Source organism: Manduca sexta, chromosome 15, assembly GCF_014839805.1.
Source record: "Manduca sexta isolate Smith_Timp_Sample1 chromosome 15, JHU_Msex_v1.0, whole genome shotgun sequence".
Lineage (NCBI taxonomy): Eukaryota > Metazoa > Arthropoda > Insecta > Lepidoptera > Sphingidae > Manduca > Manduca sexta.
This window is the reverse complement of record NC_051129.1, coordinates 5,173,747-5,188,971: the sequence shown is the minus strand read 5'-3', so window position 1 is coordinate 5,188,971 and position 15,225 is coordinate 5,173,747. Positions and strand designations below refer to the sequence as shown.

The 15,225-nt window shown below is 33.1% G+C and overlaps 1 protein-coding gene and 1 non-coding gene across 3 annotated transcripts in view; both read left to right on the top strand.

Moving 5' to 3' along the window:
* The window catches only part of LOC115440044 (sodium/hydrogen exchanger 3), a 39,957-nt gene that overhangs the window by 7,116 nt on the left and 17,616 nt on the right, over positions 1 to 15,225 (top strand). For both annotated transcript variants that reach the window (XM_030164182.2, XM_030164180.2), the window contains exons 2-3: positions 7,106 to 7,333; positions 11,794 to 12,064. In XM_030164182.2, the coding sequence (XP_030020042.1) occupies positions 7,223 to 7,333; positions 11,794 to 12,064 (382 nt within the window). In that variant the 5' untranslated portion in view covers positions 7,106 to 7,222. The remainder of the gene's footprint in view (positions 1 to 7,105; positions 7,334 to 11,793; positions 12,065 to 15,225) is intronic.
* Trnak-uuu lies at positions 10,019 to 10,091 on the top strand. The gene has a single exon. It is a non-coding gene; the product is annotated as a tRNA-Lys (tRNA).

Sequence of the window (15,225 nt, the reverse complement as noted above, 5' to 3'; positions counted from 1 at the left end):
TGTATTAGAATTGGGTTTAATATTTCACAGCACAAATACAATGCTTTGTATATTATTCTTGTGGAAGGATTAAAATACATATTTTTATTTTAAATAGTTGCTTGTAAATTAAATGGAATCGTACTCCTTATTCTGCTTGAATTTTAAAGACTCTTTGTGGCGACTTTTTATCAAAATAGATAAAACCTTTTATGATTTGCTGGTAAAATTAGTTCCGAAATACACACATATGTTCTTACTATAAAGATGATATTATGAGATGACATGAAATAACAAGCTTAAATAGGGGTGATGGTTAAGAGCTCTTATTAATCTCATAATTTATTAAAGAAAAAATTTGCAACTTTTATTGCATTACTTTTTTCATTAAGCTTTATACTTAATGAAATTAGAATAAGTAACGGTTAAGTAAACAGCAATTGGAAAAGATATTACATTGGCAGGACAATACCCGCATGACTATTGACTTTCAAAATATGTTTAAACGCTGTTAAATGATTTCATTGTAGCTTTACGGCTGATCAACTTTACGATGGGATTACGCGTCCACTGTTATTATTGACACTTGAGTTTTTATTACAATTGATATCTACGTTGTTGATTTTAATAGACTGTGGTATTGGCTGAGTTCTCCACTTGATGATGATAGTTGGGGATTGGGGTAATATTGCGCATCATTTATAGTCTTTTGGAATTATTAAAAATGAAATTTGTCCTAGCCGAGTTTTAAGATCACCCAGGTGCGCAGGAGATATTATAGTGCACAACTGTGAGCGCAATACAGAGGTGCACTCTCTGTTTCTTCACTCTAGTCCGCTGAGACGACAATCCGACATGATCGGAGAGTGATCAGGGAATTAAATATCATTCTGTAAACAAGTCTAGACTAATTGTAATGAATAGTGATGTAACATTACTCTAGAGTAGGCTAGAGAGACAAGTATAGGAACGTTCAGGCTTTTGGGTAAGTATATTTCAGAGATGTGGTTTAGCTCGGGTGATACAACTCAATATCACACTTGTTACAGCGATATATGAAATTCGTTAAATATATATAAATAATAAATTAAAAGTATAGAGCCATCTTACGGCACATTGTAAAAACCTTAAATGCAACAGCAGCAAGTTTCCTTTTTTGATAATTGTTTCAATTAAAAATGTCAATGCATGGCGAGTTCTGCGTTTTATTTTATCAAAGGCGAAACCATTACAATACGGTGGTCAATACGGACCCGAAACAACAATAAAACAGAAATTTAAGAAAATCTATAATATCTTGCTTCCCCGTACTCTGTCCGTTTCATCAATGGCTGTCATAGTCGCCTCGCGTAAGATGTTTTCATTAAAAACTAAATTACACTTCTAAAACCACAATTTTAAACTCCTTCAATGCACACATCGAGTATACACTTTGGTATTCACAAAGCCAACGACTCCACCGTCGGAAGACCACTAAGTTTGCACACAACCAATTTTGTCGAAATGTACTAACTACGACGTGAGCGGAGAATTAAATTACTTTGTGGAATTCTCATTTGCGTGGTTGAGAATTTTGACATTCTGGATAACAGTATGTTGACAAGCTTATATGTTGGTAAAATGAAGTCTTGAAATTCTGTAAAACTATTTGCTTTAACTATGGAGCTCTTAAACTATTGTGTAGAGACAACTAAAACTATTGGCTTCAATTTATCCATAAATTAACACCGTCTTCCAAAGAGGGTACGAAGAGAATATTATGTTTAGTACATATAGATATATACCATACTAGCTTTGGTTGCGGCTTCGCCAGCGTAAAAGAGTTTTCGAGGATAATTTTTGTTTCCGACTTACTTGATATGTATCGTTATATTATGATCAAATTACACAAAATTATTATAAAATGTGGCCTATATGTTATTCAGATGTATAACCAATATTACTGTAAAGTTTCATCCACATCAGTTCAGTAGTTTTTTCGTGAAAAAGGAACGTACATTTATACATCCATGTGGATGATTACTTGTAAAATAAAGTATAAATTTTATTCGATAAGATTTAAATATATTTCATCAAATATTTGTGCAACGATTGTTTATATTATTAACCAAACTATAGTGAATGTGAAATATAAAATTAAAGTTGTTAAATATAGCTGGTTGCGAAACAGCTTGAAGCTGTGTTCAGTGAGTGAATTTCGCAGTGCAAGCACCAAGCGCATAAGCTCTTTATGTTGGAACTCATTAAGTTTTAAGATGCCATGGGTTTGCAGTTTGTTGGATATATTTTTAATTGAATGCGGCACGATTCTGCATGTGTGTGCATTTTACAGGAAAATTATGGAATAATACATTAATTCTTTAAGTAATTTATGTTATATCATAAAGTATAATTATACTTACAACTATAATTATATTGCGATATTATGGGTAAATAACATCATAATATCTTGCCAGTAACATACCCACATTTATACAACAAAAGTTAAAAATATAACGTTACTCAGAAATGTTTTACCATTAATTTAAATGTCTGTGCTCTTTGCAAAGTTTCTCAGAAATTATTATAAAGCTCGCGTTCTAGAAATAGCGAAAGCTCGCTACTGTACAATTACATTTTTCTAAAAACAAATGCGTCAAGAAATAAAAATATTAATGTGTTCTTAGAAATACTTAGATTGTCATTCATGTAAATAAAATAGGCACTAGACAACATTCTAAACTATCTTCGCTTTTATTAAAAAGTAAGATGTTTTTTTCTTATATTCCATTTTGTGAAATGAAGTTTGCGAATACTTCTACAGCGCCTGTATTTGTGTGTTTTGATTCTACTTGAATTACAAAACCTACGCCATAATTGCCTAATTTTATTAATTTTGTCGAATACTTAGTGTTCCTTCTATAATCGCAATTACTTAGTCCATTAATTAAATATAAATATTAACAAAAAAAATTAAAACAAAAATACACGGTAATCCGCCATTGATTTCAGTTCTCAGTATCCAATATTGACTGAGGCATGAATAAATAGTGTATCACGTCACCCCCGCCCTGGCCCGCTGCCCGCCTGGCTCCAGTATTCAACCTTGAACTGCACCAACTATTGTTACAAACCATGAAACCTAGGTATCATATTTTCTTATACAATCCGCGTATTGCTTCCTCTGTATTTCCTTCTTTTTTTGACGAACCTTTAAATTCTACGCGTTTTAAAGCAAGAAATTTACGGACGTTTTTTTTGGTTTTTATATAAATAAATTCTAAATGGCGTATTACGTACAAATATATCCAAAAGTCTGTCTTTAACTAAAAGACCTTAAATGAATACAAATATTATTTTCAAAACCCAGGACCTTCCCCAGACCAAACAAAATAGTTAGCATTGTCTCTAAACGACTGTTCAGTGGTCGATGTAAAATTTTAATGAATAAGCTTGGGTCCAATGTCGCATGTCTACCACTGCAGTGTCCTTGAACTTTCGCCTTGGAGCGGGGACGTGTGTAAAATACATGACGCCGTTTCGGGTGAAGGATCAACCCGACTTTATCTTATTGAAGGTTCTATCTAGAAAATGTACCTAATAAAAATGAATGTTGGCAATATTTTTATTTGTAAATCATAAACAGTTATATTAAACATTAACAAAAATCTTATTTTTCAAAAGATAATATGTATTTTTAAACTCAACTCTGACAACTCTCTCAAAATAAGCCTAATTTAAATAACATCGTTTACGCATAAAATGCTAGATAAGGTATTGCTGGTTGTATGTTACACAAAAACTGTACATAAGATATACTTATTATATTGTCTTTATATTCCAGAAGTCTGGACATTACGTTTTTGTAATGCTATTTACCTACTAATGTCACTCTTATTGTGGCCTGAAGTTAACCCACCCCTCTTCCCTTCCTGGCATACTTTGATCTCTGAAAACAATAGCGCCACTCCTCGAGGCTTCAAGCCGGCGAAAAGATCGGCGAATGCTGTACTTTTAACAGCATCTAAACGATGCCTGAATCTTGTTGTTCTTATTTCGCCTTTCACAAGATAGATGCCTTTCGGTTCTTTTGTCTCCATTGTCGTGATATAATTTAGGCAACTGGGCCACGTCGGCGTGAAAAAGTATCCTAAACGTCGGTACGCCTGGGGTTATAAATTCATGTAAATTCTTTGTTTGTGGGGCGCGGTAACTTGGTCAAGGGAAACAAACAATACATTGCTACAGTGTAAAAGTCTAATAAAATGTTATTTTTACCGACGTGCGATATATTATGAATATGGTTAACATAACAGCAAAGGTAGCACTCAACGTCCGTTATATCTGATAATGGTACTTTCATTACAATTTCTTATTTTCTTTTATAGTACTAACGAGCAGTTAGCTGATGGTAAGTGGTCACCAACGCACGTTAGGCGAACAGTCAAGCTATCTATAATAATGTACGTGAACAAAACTTGAAGTAATGCAATGTGTGTACCTACTACATAAGATTAAGTTAAGTATGTACTTGATTTAATTATAATTATTGATAAATTTTCAAATAATCAAGTAAAATATTTTTTTTATAAAGTTTCAAATGGAATTAACGGCGAAATGATTTAAAACTGTTATGTTGTTTAATACAAATATAAATTTGTATTATGTAATATTTTTTGTATTTTTCTCAAGATATTTTTCAATTCTCTTTTTGATAATAGCTAGTCTTATGATTTCGTTAATTTTATTAGCCCAATACCTTTCTCTCTCGTTTTTTTGCTAGCCCGGCGATCTCTATCTACCTCCCTAGTTAGGTCGATGTCATCTTAACTCTGAGCCATCATTAATTACCCTTACTTTCTGGGTCAAAACAAATAGAATGTATTTGTAGGAACATTAATTGTCGTAAACGACGACATGACATATACATACTGATATGTATAACTGGTAAAGCATGAATTAATATAAAAATTATGTTTTTCTTTTCCAATAGAGCCGTTAATTATTTCCTGCGATATTGGTTAAAAATCTTATCCCGTCTGAACAAGCGCAAGAAGGTGGCAATTTTCACCCCTGTTAACGTAGTACTTTGACGTATATTGAAAAGAAAAAAAAATCCGTACAATTATTGCGAGCAATATAATATCGATATAACTCTAAAGCGTCTTACATATATTGTCTTCTTGTACGCTAGAAATACAACAATATTATGGAATTGACATTGGCTATTGGTAATGTAGAGTTCCTCAGCAACAGCGTCTGCGCGATACCTTATTTAGGTCATTCAATTTGTACTTACAATTTGTTATTGTTTTATTATTATTACCATAATAATCATTAATTATTGGAATTATATTTAGATTACTACCTAGCAAACAAAACAGAAAAAACATTTAGAACAATACTCGGCGCTCCATTATTTATGCTCGGAGTAAATTGAATTTGGTAATTTACAAAATTCTAATTAAATGTGTTGTTTATGAAATCGAACTTTTTTTTTGGTCCTCGTTCTGTATACAAAACAGGGCGGAGAGTAGGCAAATATTAATATATTCTGCTGAGTGGTATGTACAGTCCTCAATAACTAAAAAGATAAGCATCTAAATGATAAGTATAATGTAGACAAAGTACGAGTTTTCTGTAAGATATTTTCTTTTGTCAATATAATTTCGTCCATTTGGAATACAATTTTTGTGAAAAACGTATATTAAGGCTAAGAATGATGTCTACTATGATAATACGCATCCTTCAACTGTGTCCCAGATATGTTTATGTAAATGCAATAGATTTAACCTATATAATATTGTTGGGCGAGGGCCAAAAATAATAATAGAGTTCTTTTACTTTTCCTTGGAGTAAAAGGATATACCTGATAAAAGTAGACGCGTAGACATACTTTGTCTGTATGTTATCATCATCGTTTACATATCGAAAGGTACGTTCCAATAAGTCTGGGAATGTTAGTGCTAAAAATGCGTGTAAAATTCATATAAGTTTTCTCTGCTTCATTGATTATTTCGTGTGAATATATGAAAGAAATTCTAAAAGAAACTTTAACTTTAGCGGTGATAGTCTAGTTGGGGGTGGAACGGACTAGAACGGACTGTCAATATAAAGGCCTGCAGGTTCAAAACAAATAGGCAAGCACTTCAGACTTTTTTGAAAGTAACGTATATATTCTTACTGAATTATCGCTTAGTTTAACGATGATAGAAAACCTTGCGATAACCTGCACATCTGAGAAGTTTTCTATAGGAATTTCATGGTACGTGATATCTGTCAACCCGCAACTCGGCTAAGGTGCTGGTCTAAGCCCTAAACCCTCTGAGAAAAAGAGGAGGCCCATGCTCAGCAATGGGCAGAATATAAAATTAATATTAGTCCTATATTGGAATGCTATCATCTTAACTATACATATAATATTGAGATGTGACCTCGTTCGTGATCTGCTAAAATTGAGGCCAATAAAGTAAATGTTCGTGTTAAGCTAATAATACGACATTCGAAGTCCTGAGGTCCTTGAACCAAGGGCGTCCTGGCGTCCGACCGTCGCCGCTACACGGGCCAATGCATGTGACGTCATCACTATAATTATATATGTAAATTTAATCTCAATTATGTGAATGGTATTTTGTAAATGAGATGTGAACGACTTTGCAGCACTTTAGACTTCAACAGAATTCAAGCATGAATTTCAAGATTTCGCGTTCTTAACTTCGCGGCCAAAGTTCAAATGAAGGTTATGTGCTTAAATTAATTGTTTATATCAAAATGAGCTCATTATATTCAATCGGTATGTCTACTGTATATATTTTTCTCTAAATTCATCCTCAAATTGACTTAATATAGAGCGATTAATAATCTGGTAAAGATTTTTTTTGTATGTTCAGTTGTAATTATTCCGTGTGTTTCCCAAATACTAAATAAATAAATAGACAGTTGTGATTAGACGCCGCTCTGTCACGAATCATTCACTTTAAGTAGTATACAATAATTATGTAAAAAGTATTAGTAAGTTGGCGACACATGACGACATAAATAACCAAAAACATGACGTAACACGAACAACATACTTAGGTGAAAATAATTATATTTTCATACAAAACCTAATCAGCATTGCGAATCCACTTTAATTACCATTTAGAAGTTTAATCAGCAGGTGGACATAAATTGTGTATAAGACTGAACATGGTATATAGTGTGCAATTAGTTTGTGACAGTGTATGTAGTAGATGCGCGTAGTGTCTAGTGACGCATGTGAACTATGACGTCACTAAAGCATGGTGTCAACCTCAGCCGGCGCGCGTGCAGGCGATGGGTCACGTTTGTGGCCGTGGGCGCGCTCCTACAGGCGGCGCGCGGCAATCCTGTTGAAGTAAGTATAAATAACTATGATAAATACGTCACGTGGTTGGAATATGAGAGTGTTCGTTGGTTTTAAGACATATAGGTACATACTGAGATCCTTTATCCCTGAAGATTTAATTAGAAGCGTTTGTAGTGTCCTTAGTTGCCCCCTAGCTTTCAGTTTTTCGCAGATTTCGGCTGCCTTGTTTAGTTATCGAACCAAAAACTGCAATCAGACTATTTGGCGAAATATGATGCATAATATAAATGTATCCAAAATTGTATCACAATTGTTAATCGTACAATGTAGCCTTCAAATAGAACTCGTTTTCTGTTCACGTATCACGTTTATATATTGGAGTTCATTAGTAGTATTTGTTCAGGACGTCATAAGGCTTTATCGTTATTGATCTGGTACAAGATTCGGGGATTATAAACCGGGATTCTCTGTATTAGCGCGGACTAGTCGTGCCGCATATTACATAGCTAGAATTAATAAAATCCAGTCATTGATCTGATTCAAATTGAAAGTCTTTGAACGAAACAAAGAAGGAGTCGAGAAGATTAAAAAGTAAAAATATTGTCCTTGACCTATTTTCAATTGCAAATTAAGTTGCCAGCTAAGGATATTTTTGATTCTAGTGTGACTGTCGGTTGAACCGTAAATGGTAGTAAGCTGAAGATTTTCCAAAAACTGTTAGGTTAGAATATATTTTTTATGCAGAAAGCCAACAAATTAACTGACAACCTAATAAGTCACTACTCACCGTAGCTATGAACATTGGCACATATACTGTATGTGTTATTTTTACAATTTAATCGCTCAAGTCTTTATTTGTCGTTTCTTGTAGTTTTATGACAAAATTACTAAGTACGTTATGTAGAAAACGTGGAAATGACAACTTTCATCATATATGTTTTGGCTTATAAGTAGTCGTAGTATCGATATAGTAATTTCAAATGAATAAGTATACGTAAAAAATGAGGATTGAATAAATCTACAAGACGAACTGCTGGTTCTATAGTCTAATTTACGTCGAATTTTATTATACTGGAAAAATTACATCCTTATTGCTTCAATATCTGCAAACAAACTTAAATGTAATGTCTGTACAAATTGCCTTCATTTTCCAGAAACCGTACCTACTAGGTCAAACGGAATTATTTACATAATTTTCAATTCTTTCGAACCGCGCCAATCTTGATTCGCTAATTATCACGTTGCTTGTATTGTTTGGGTAAAACGTGCACAGTTAAGGTACGTTTCAAATATTCACGTTATGTAAATAAATTTCAAACGAGGCTTTGTTTAATGAGTATCTACCTATATATACATATATAAAGTCTGACGCACGGTGCGACGGGACGGCTCTAGGGAGTTTTATAGGTAATGACTAGTTATAGAATAATTGCCTACCCTACGTAAATTATGACAACATAGATAATTCAATAAATAGATATAAGTAGTAGTTGTGCCTATAAATAACAAAGTAACGTAATAGATTTTTTTAATTCTGCATGCTTGGTGAATTAGGATACTAGTGAATAATGCCGATAGAGACGATGATGCCGAAAGATCCCTAAAGATCAACGAACTAGAAATTATCACTCTTAACAGACGTGTACTAAAAGAAACACAAAGCAGTTGTTAGGTTATTTATACAATTTCATTAAGCGTAATAATTAGATATTATTAACAACAGCTGCGTAAATACTTCCACAGCTCTTTAAATTGATACATAATTATAACGATTCCAAATAAAGTCTAATTCCCGTAATCAAAAAAACTATTATGCGACGTCTATTGTGTTATTTTGATTACTAGTGCCTAGTTTAGTAAGTGTTATTAGCTAAGCTAATTAAAAAGATAATTAGCTCATTTTGAGGGACAATATAAAAATATTATACCATAAAAACAAAAACAAATGCACATCACGCCTCTATCCCTGAATTCAGAAAATAGAGCTGCAACTATGACACCCGCTTTTCGCCATATAATTCCTATGATTTGATCTTATCGCCATATCGCTGCGGGCACTTTCAAACTCCGGACTGATACTGAGCAGAAACAAACTAGGTACTTATCAATTTTCCCGACACGGGATTTAAACAGGAGCTTCAGAGCGGTGCTGTTCAGGTAACAACAAAAACCGGTTTTGTTCCGGAACAAAGTACCTAATCCATCTTGCAAATGTGGCGAGTGACAACTTTTGACATATTCTTTGTCGGGTAACACAACTGGCCACCAACCACAATAATTCGACCAAAGAATTCGGTAGATATTCAATGCTAGCTTTTGCCCGCGGGTTTGCTCGCGTTTTCCGGGATAAAAGTCCCACTAAATATTTCCACGGGATTTGAAGTGGCCTACGGTGGCGAAAGTTCCATGTAACCCGGTTCAAAACACAACTTAATAATAATTTTAATGTTTAAATTTCGATCAATATTTAGATCATTTCAAATATAATCTTTTGTAGGTAAATATGTGAGTGCATTTTTAGAGGATAACTGTCTTAAATAATAAATAATTACTATATGCCATACAATGTGTTTTTTTAACTTCATTGTAAAGCATAACAGCAAATTAATGATGTTCGCACTTGCTTGTTGTTTTTAAACTTCATAAATTCTAAAAACTAAGTGAAATAGTAATTAAATATCATAAAACTACTGTGATCATAGTGTATACGTCTATTTCGAGAGCCCAGATATAGCCCGGATAGCTCAGTCGGTAGAGCATTGGACTTTTAATCCAAGGGTCCAGGGTTCAAGTCCCTGTTCGGGCGGCCAAATTTTTATATCTTTTTTTTGCCAATAATATATATATAATTATTTTTTTGTTGTTATTTTTGGGAAATTTATATAAAAATAATTTACTGTTTTCAATTTGATTGATGAGTAAATAAATACTTTGACTTTGACAAACTGAGTAAATAAATACTTGTTACATCATTCTATATATAAAATAACTTTCGGTAGGCAATAATATTATATTCTATTCCTATAGTATCAGTGTGTTTGAAGAATTATATAGACCACTCCGATAATTAAAATTGTGCAATTAAGATAAAACTTAGAACATAGTAACATATTATATAAAACTCAATCTAGTATATTTTGATTACTAATACGTCGTAAAGGAAAAACTTTCTTTAATATCGTACTTTTATTAATCAACAAAGACCTTTAAGAGTATATTTGTTAACCAAACATTATAACACAACTCTCATTCGTGACAAATGTATACAAAATATGAAATGACATTCGCAGTTTTCATTTACTCTACAGTTTCCATTTCGTTATTTACCAACGAATGCATCGTCGGAAACGTTAAACAGACTGCATTATTTTCATTCGGAAGTCAGAAAGAACAAAATAACCGTCTCTACAATATAAATAAATATTTTGTAGTTCGTAACCTAGATATTCTGTAGTCCTTGTTTTATTGACATAATAAAATCTACGTGTCCCGGGGCAATTTCCCAAAGTGTCTAATCTACTTCTTGCGAAGGTCGCGGTATCGAGACAAAGGCCGTTTCGGGCCAAGGTCAATAGATACCTTACAGACGTCGACTGCTGTCGAGAAAGTCTTCAAACTTGACATTTCACTTGCCAATCATAATAAAGACCATGGAAAAGTTTATCAAATTGGAATTTCTTAATATATTTTTCGCTATCCTTGAGCGGAATTTAAATGTTCCGAATTCATAATTTTCAGCTGTTGGGAAAGTAGTCAAATAAAGCCATAGTTGTTTGATATGCAATTTATGTACTATTTTATGGTTATTCATTGTTAATTTTGGTGTATTTAAATAAAGCCTCACATTTTTTTAACTTTGTAAATACCTATGTAACTAACGGATATCATTTTCTTTCTTCCGATTAAAACTCTTTAATTGTAATACAATTGTCGGAAATAAACTTTTAAAGAACAGTCAAATTGAAACTAGATAAATCTCACAAAAGCAGTATTTCCCAAGAAATGAGATCTAAAGAAACGGAAGTTTTTATGTGCCAGTTAGTTGGAAAGGAAGGAACACAAGCACATATTCCTCGTAAGATACGTTGTTCTAAAAGGCATGTCGAGCGTGACACTATGGTTATATGCGAATTACCTTCATAGAATTTTCCCTATTCTACTCATTTGGATTTCTATTACCTGGAATTAGAATAAAATGACTTTATTTGCCCCATTAAATCGACCTAAACGAGAAATTTTTTAAATGTTTTTTCCTGTCCTTTAAATCTGACGGCAGCATCTTTTACACATTGGTGCTTAGTGGCAGAAATAGATCAAGCGGTGATAAACAGCCAGAACATATGAGAGACTTATTACGTAGTAATACAATATAAAATACCATAATACAGCCTTTTTGAAAGGTTTATTTTATTTCCTTATCTAATGCGATTAGCTGATCACGTTCCTTTCGTAATAGGCGTTATAAAGATGGTTTCTAACTTAGTATCTTAGAATTTCCCTTGTTACAGAGTACCACAAAAACTAGTCCGTCCATAACAGTTGATGGGATCTCAACGTATCCCGGGTTGGGGTTCGGACCCATGGGTCCCGTGGCGCCACTGCCAGGAGAGCCGCTCGGCACGCAACTACGCCAGAACCAGGAGACTACCACTGATCTACCGACTACCATCAAACCGAAGAAAGAAAGGACCTTCGTCATAGCAGCGGTTGAATTTCATAGAGTCGAAACGCCTTTCCTGATTGGCGTGTGGATATTTTTCGCTAGCATTGCGAAAATTGGTAAGTCGTTTTAAATACTTTTTTTGCCGGTTCTTACGAGATAATTACTGTCGTGTAATCGATGTAGTGTTACTCTCAATCTGTATACCAGCAGTAGATCCATTTTATCCAAGATAAAGCTTTCATAGTTATAAACATTAGAAATATCTCTATAAGTTCTTAACTCAAAATGCTAAACTTGATAAATTTTTGTAATGAACTAATGCCTAGCCCAGTTAGAAATAGTAAGTGAAATTTTCAAAGCAAATAAAATGAAACGCTTTGTGGGATCGGAATCTAATAACTGTATTATAGAATAAAAGGACTACATGTTATGTGAACGGTGTAGGTTTCAACGGATGATTACGGGTATTGAATGTTTTGAACGTATTTGTAATCTTGTATAAAAATATGCAAAACCATTTATTTCCCTTTGATTATAATTATAGGTATCTATATCATCACAGGGCCTTTATTGAACTTAAATACTAAAGAACTTATTAGTTTCGCTAACGCTAGTGCTAAATCATAAATCAATTAAAGTATAAACATTGTTATAGTTAAAAACATATTTCAGATGGGTTTATCAGTCATCAATCTCCTAAACGCCTAGAGAGGTTACAATAAGTATTAAGTAATGTTCGTAGCAGCGTTTTTTATTAAAAGTTTTAAATTTCTTCTGCCGTTATTTGAGACGTTGTATAAAAATAAGGTCACTGGAACAAAGAGATTAATTATTTCTTTGTGTGTCTTAAAATCTAAGAATCTTTGCGGAGTTTTTTTAAGTGCGTGTAACATGAGATTGTAATAATTGCATACTTAATTGTATTTTTGTAAAAATCTAAAGTTAAAATCTCAAAGGCGTGAAGGTATGTGGTTCCATTTATTTACGTAATCTTAAAATGACTCTATACTGAAAAATATATGATAAATAATTATGTGAACATGTAATATCGTTGCGATTCCAATTTGAAAGTCATATAAATGTAAAGCGCCTAAAATAAATGTGTTGCTGTTGTTACTTGTCTGCTATTGCGATTAGAAACGTTGACGGTTGAGTCATAGAAATCTAATACAGAATAATATTATCTAGTGTTGAAATTATGTGATTGAAATAAATAGAAAGCAATTTAAAATAAAAATGAAGTACATAAGTTATTTTTACATAATATTATATTAACGATGTATTTCTAATTGTAGAATACATAACATTTCGACCATTTTTTGCAACTGTATTTTCTTTCTGCGGCACAGCGCTTGCATGAAATAAGAGCCATAGTTATAAATATGTAGTCGTTATTTAGAATTACTGAGTTAGTATTATTTTTTATAAAACCGATGAAATCTATTCGATCCCAACTAGAACATCGTTAAAAATACGAGAAAACACTACTCAGTAAAATTATCATGAACCATAATCAAAAATTACAATCATTTTATAGTAGGATAGCTTAAAATGCTGACTCTAACTTCTTTAGTATTCAGAGCGAGCAGCTGTCCTAATATTTTTAACTTAAGGGCTTTGTATTAAAGCCCTTGCTTTATGCCGCCTTGAAACATTCTGAAGTGTTTCTCCGATAAAATCGATTTGCACGGCGGCCTGTAGACTACAAATAAGATTATTAGGGAACTACCTAATAATTATCAGAGAAATATTTATAAATTAGGCTAGTTAGCTAAATACTTGTTTTAAGTCATCATATATTTGAAGTGTCCATAAAGTTACTTGTAAAATTACCATGTTAGGATCTTAGGGATAGCCACAGCAACCCTTGAGTATGTAATTATTAAATTTATTTAATTCTTAACATGAATGAATAATTTAGCAAAAATGTTAAATAGCTTCAGTGGCAGTACAAACAACTCTACGGTCTACATTCTTGATAGAGCCTTTGAGAAAACAGACGTAAAGCAATGTCGTGCGGTCATCGGTCAGTGAGATTGCCGTAGGCCCGCCTTCCTTCAAAGCTAAACGCCACGAGGGTTGAGTGTGTTGATGAACGGAGACCATTATTAGGTAACCCATTTGCTAGGCTACCCACCGTATACTATAAAAAAATAGGACACGAAGGAAAATAATATTTAGTTATAAAGTTTATTAATATGCGGCAGTATCTGGGACGCAGGGATCGGTTGACTGTACAACAAAAGAAAACTGGATCGATTCCCAGCCCTTGGACAAATTTGAAGGGTACACGAAACGAAAGGGGCTGTTTCGATCCCTGCGAAGCCCCGTATTAGGGATTGGATAGGTTCCTATTGTATTTTGATTTTTTTTTTTAATTTAGGTTCTGAGTCAGTGAGATACGCAAATTCAGTTGTTAGTATTGTCATGATACAAATTTCCTATCTTAATATGGGTTCAGTGGCGCGATCGGTCCGGCATATCGATCACGCGGGATTGAATGAGCTGCGGGATTGCAATCCCTAGTTGCTAATATATAGAATTGGATACGTTTTGGTCTCAGTTTCAGGCCATCCCTCTGCTTACTTCAATAAAAAATTATGGACAAATGAAAAACTTATTTATTAATTGTTAATTTATATTTGGTCTAATTTCAATAAGGTTACGATAATTATTAGCATACTATTTAAGTACCCACAATGTATTAAAGATAATTATTTATCAACTTAGCTTTTAATTGTCAAAAACACGGTTTCGTCATAGTCACGTGCAAATAATTCATGTGGTTAAGTTCTACAACTGGATATTAGAATCAGTTTAATAGCGTATGATTATAATGTCACTTTTTGCGCAACAGTCGATAAAACCATATAAAGAGCGTTATACCAAATTAAATTTCCCGACTTACGTCTTCAAACCAATAAATTAATATCAGTTCTTGAAATAACTCTATATTTAGTCGGTACACCTACGCCAGTAATTCGAATGAATAATTTATATTTAAAGGTACTGGGATAAATAATTTAGTTATTATTATTGTATCTCGAAATACAAAGGTCAACAAATTTGTTGTGATTAGCAATATCATACCTACATAGGTACCCGAAATATGGCTTTAAAGTAAAGTTTAATCAATGACGACCCTTGAAATCCGTGAAATGCCCAAAATAGCTGTTATTTTTGGTACACAAATTTCTTGTGGTAACAACGCAAGCGATTGAGACCTTAGATTTTTATACATGTATCTTTTTACTATTTCATATTTATATTGATATCT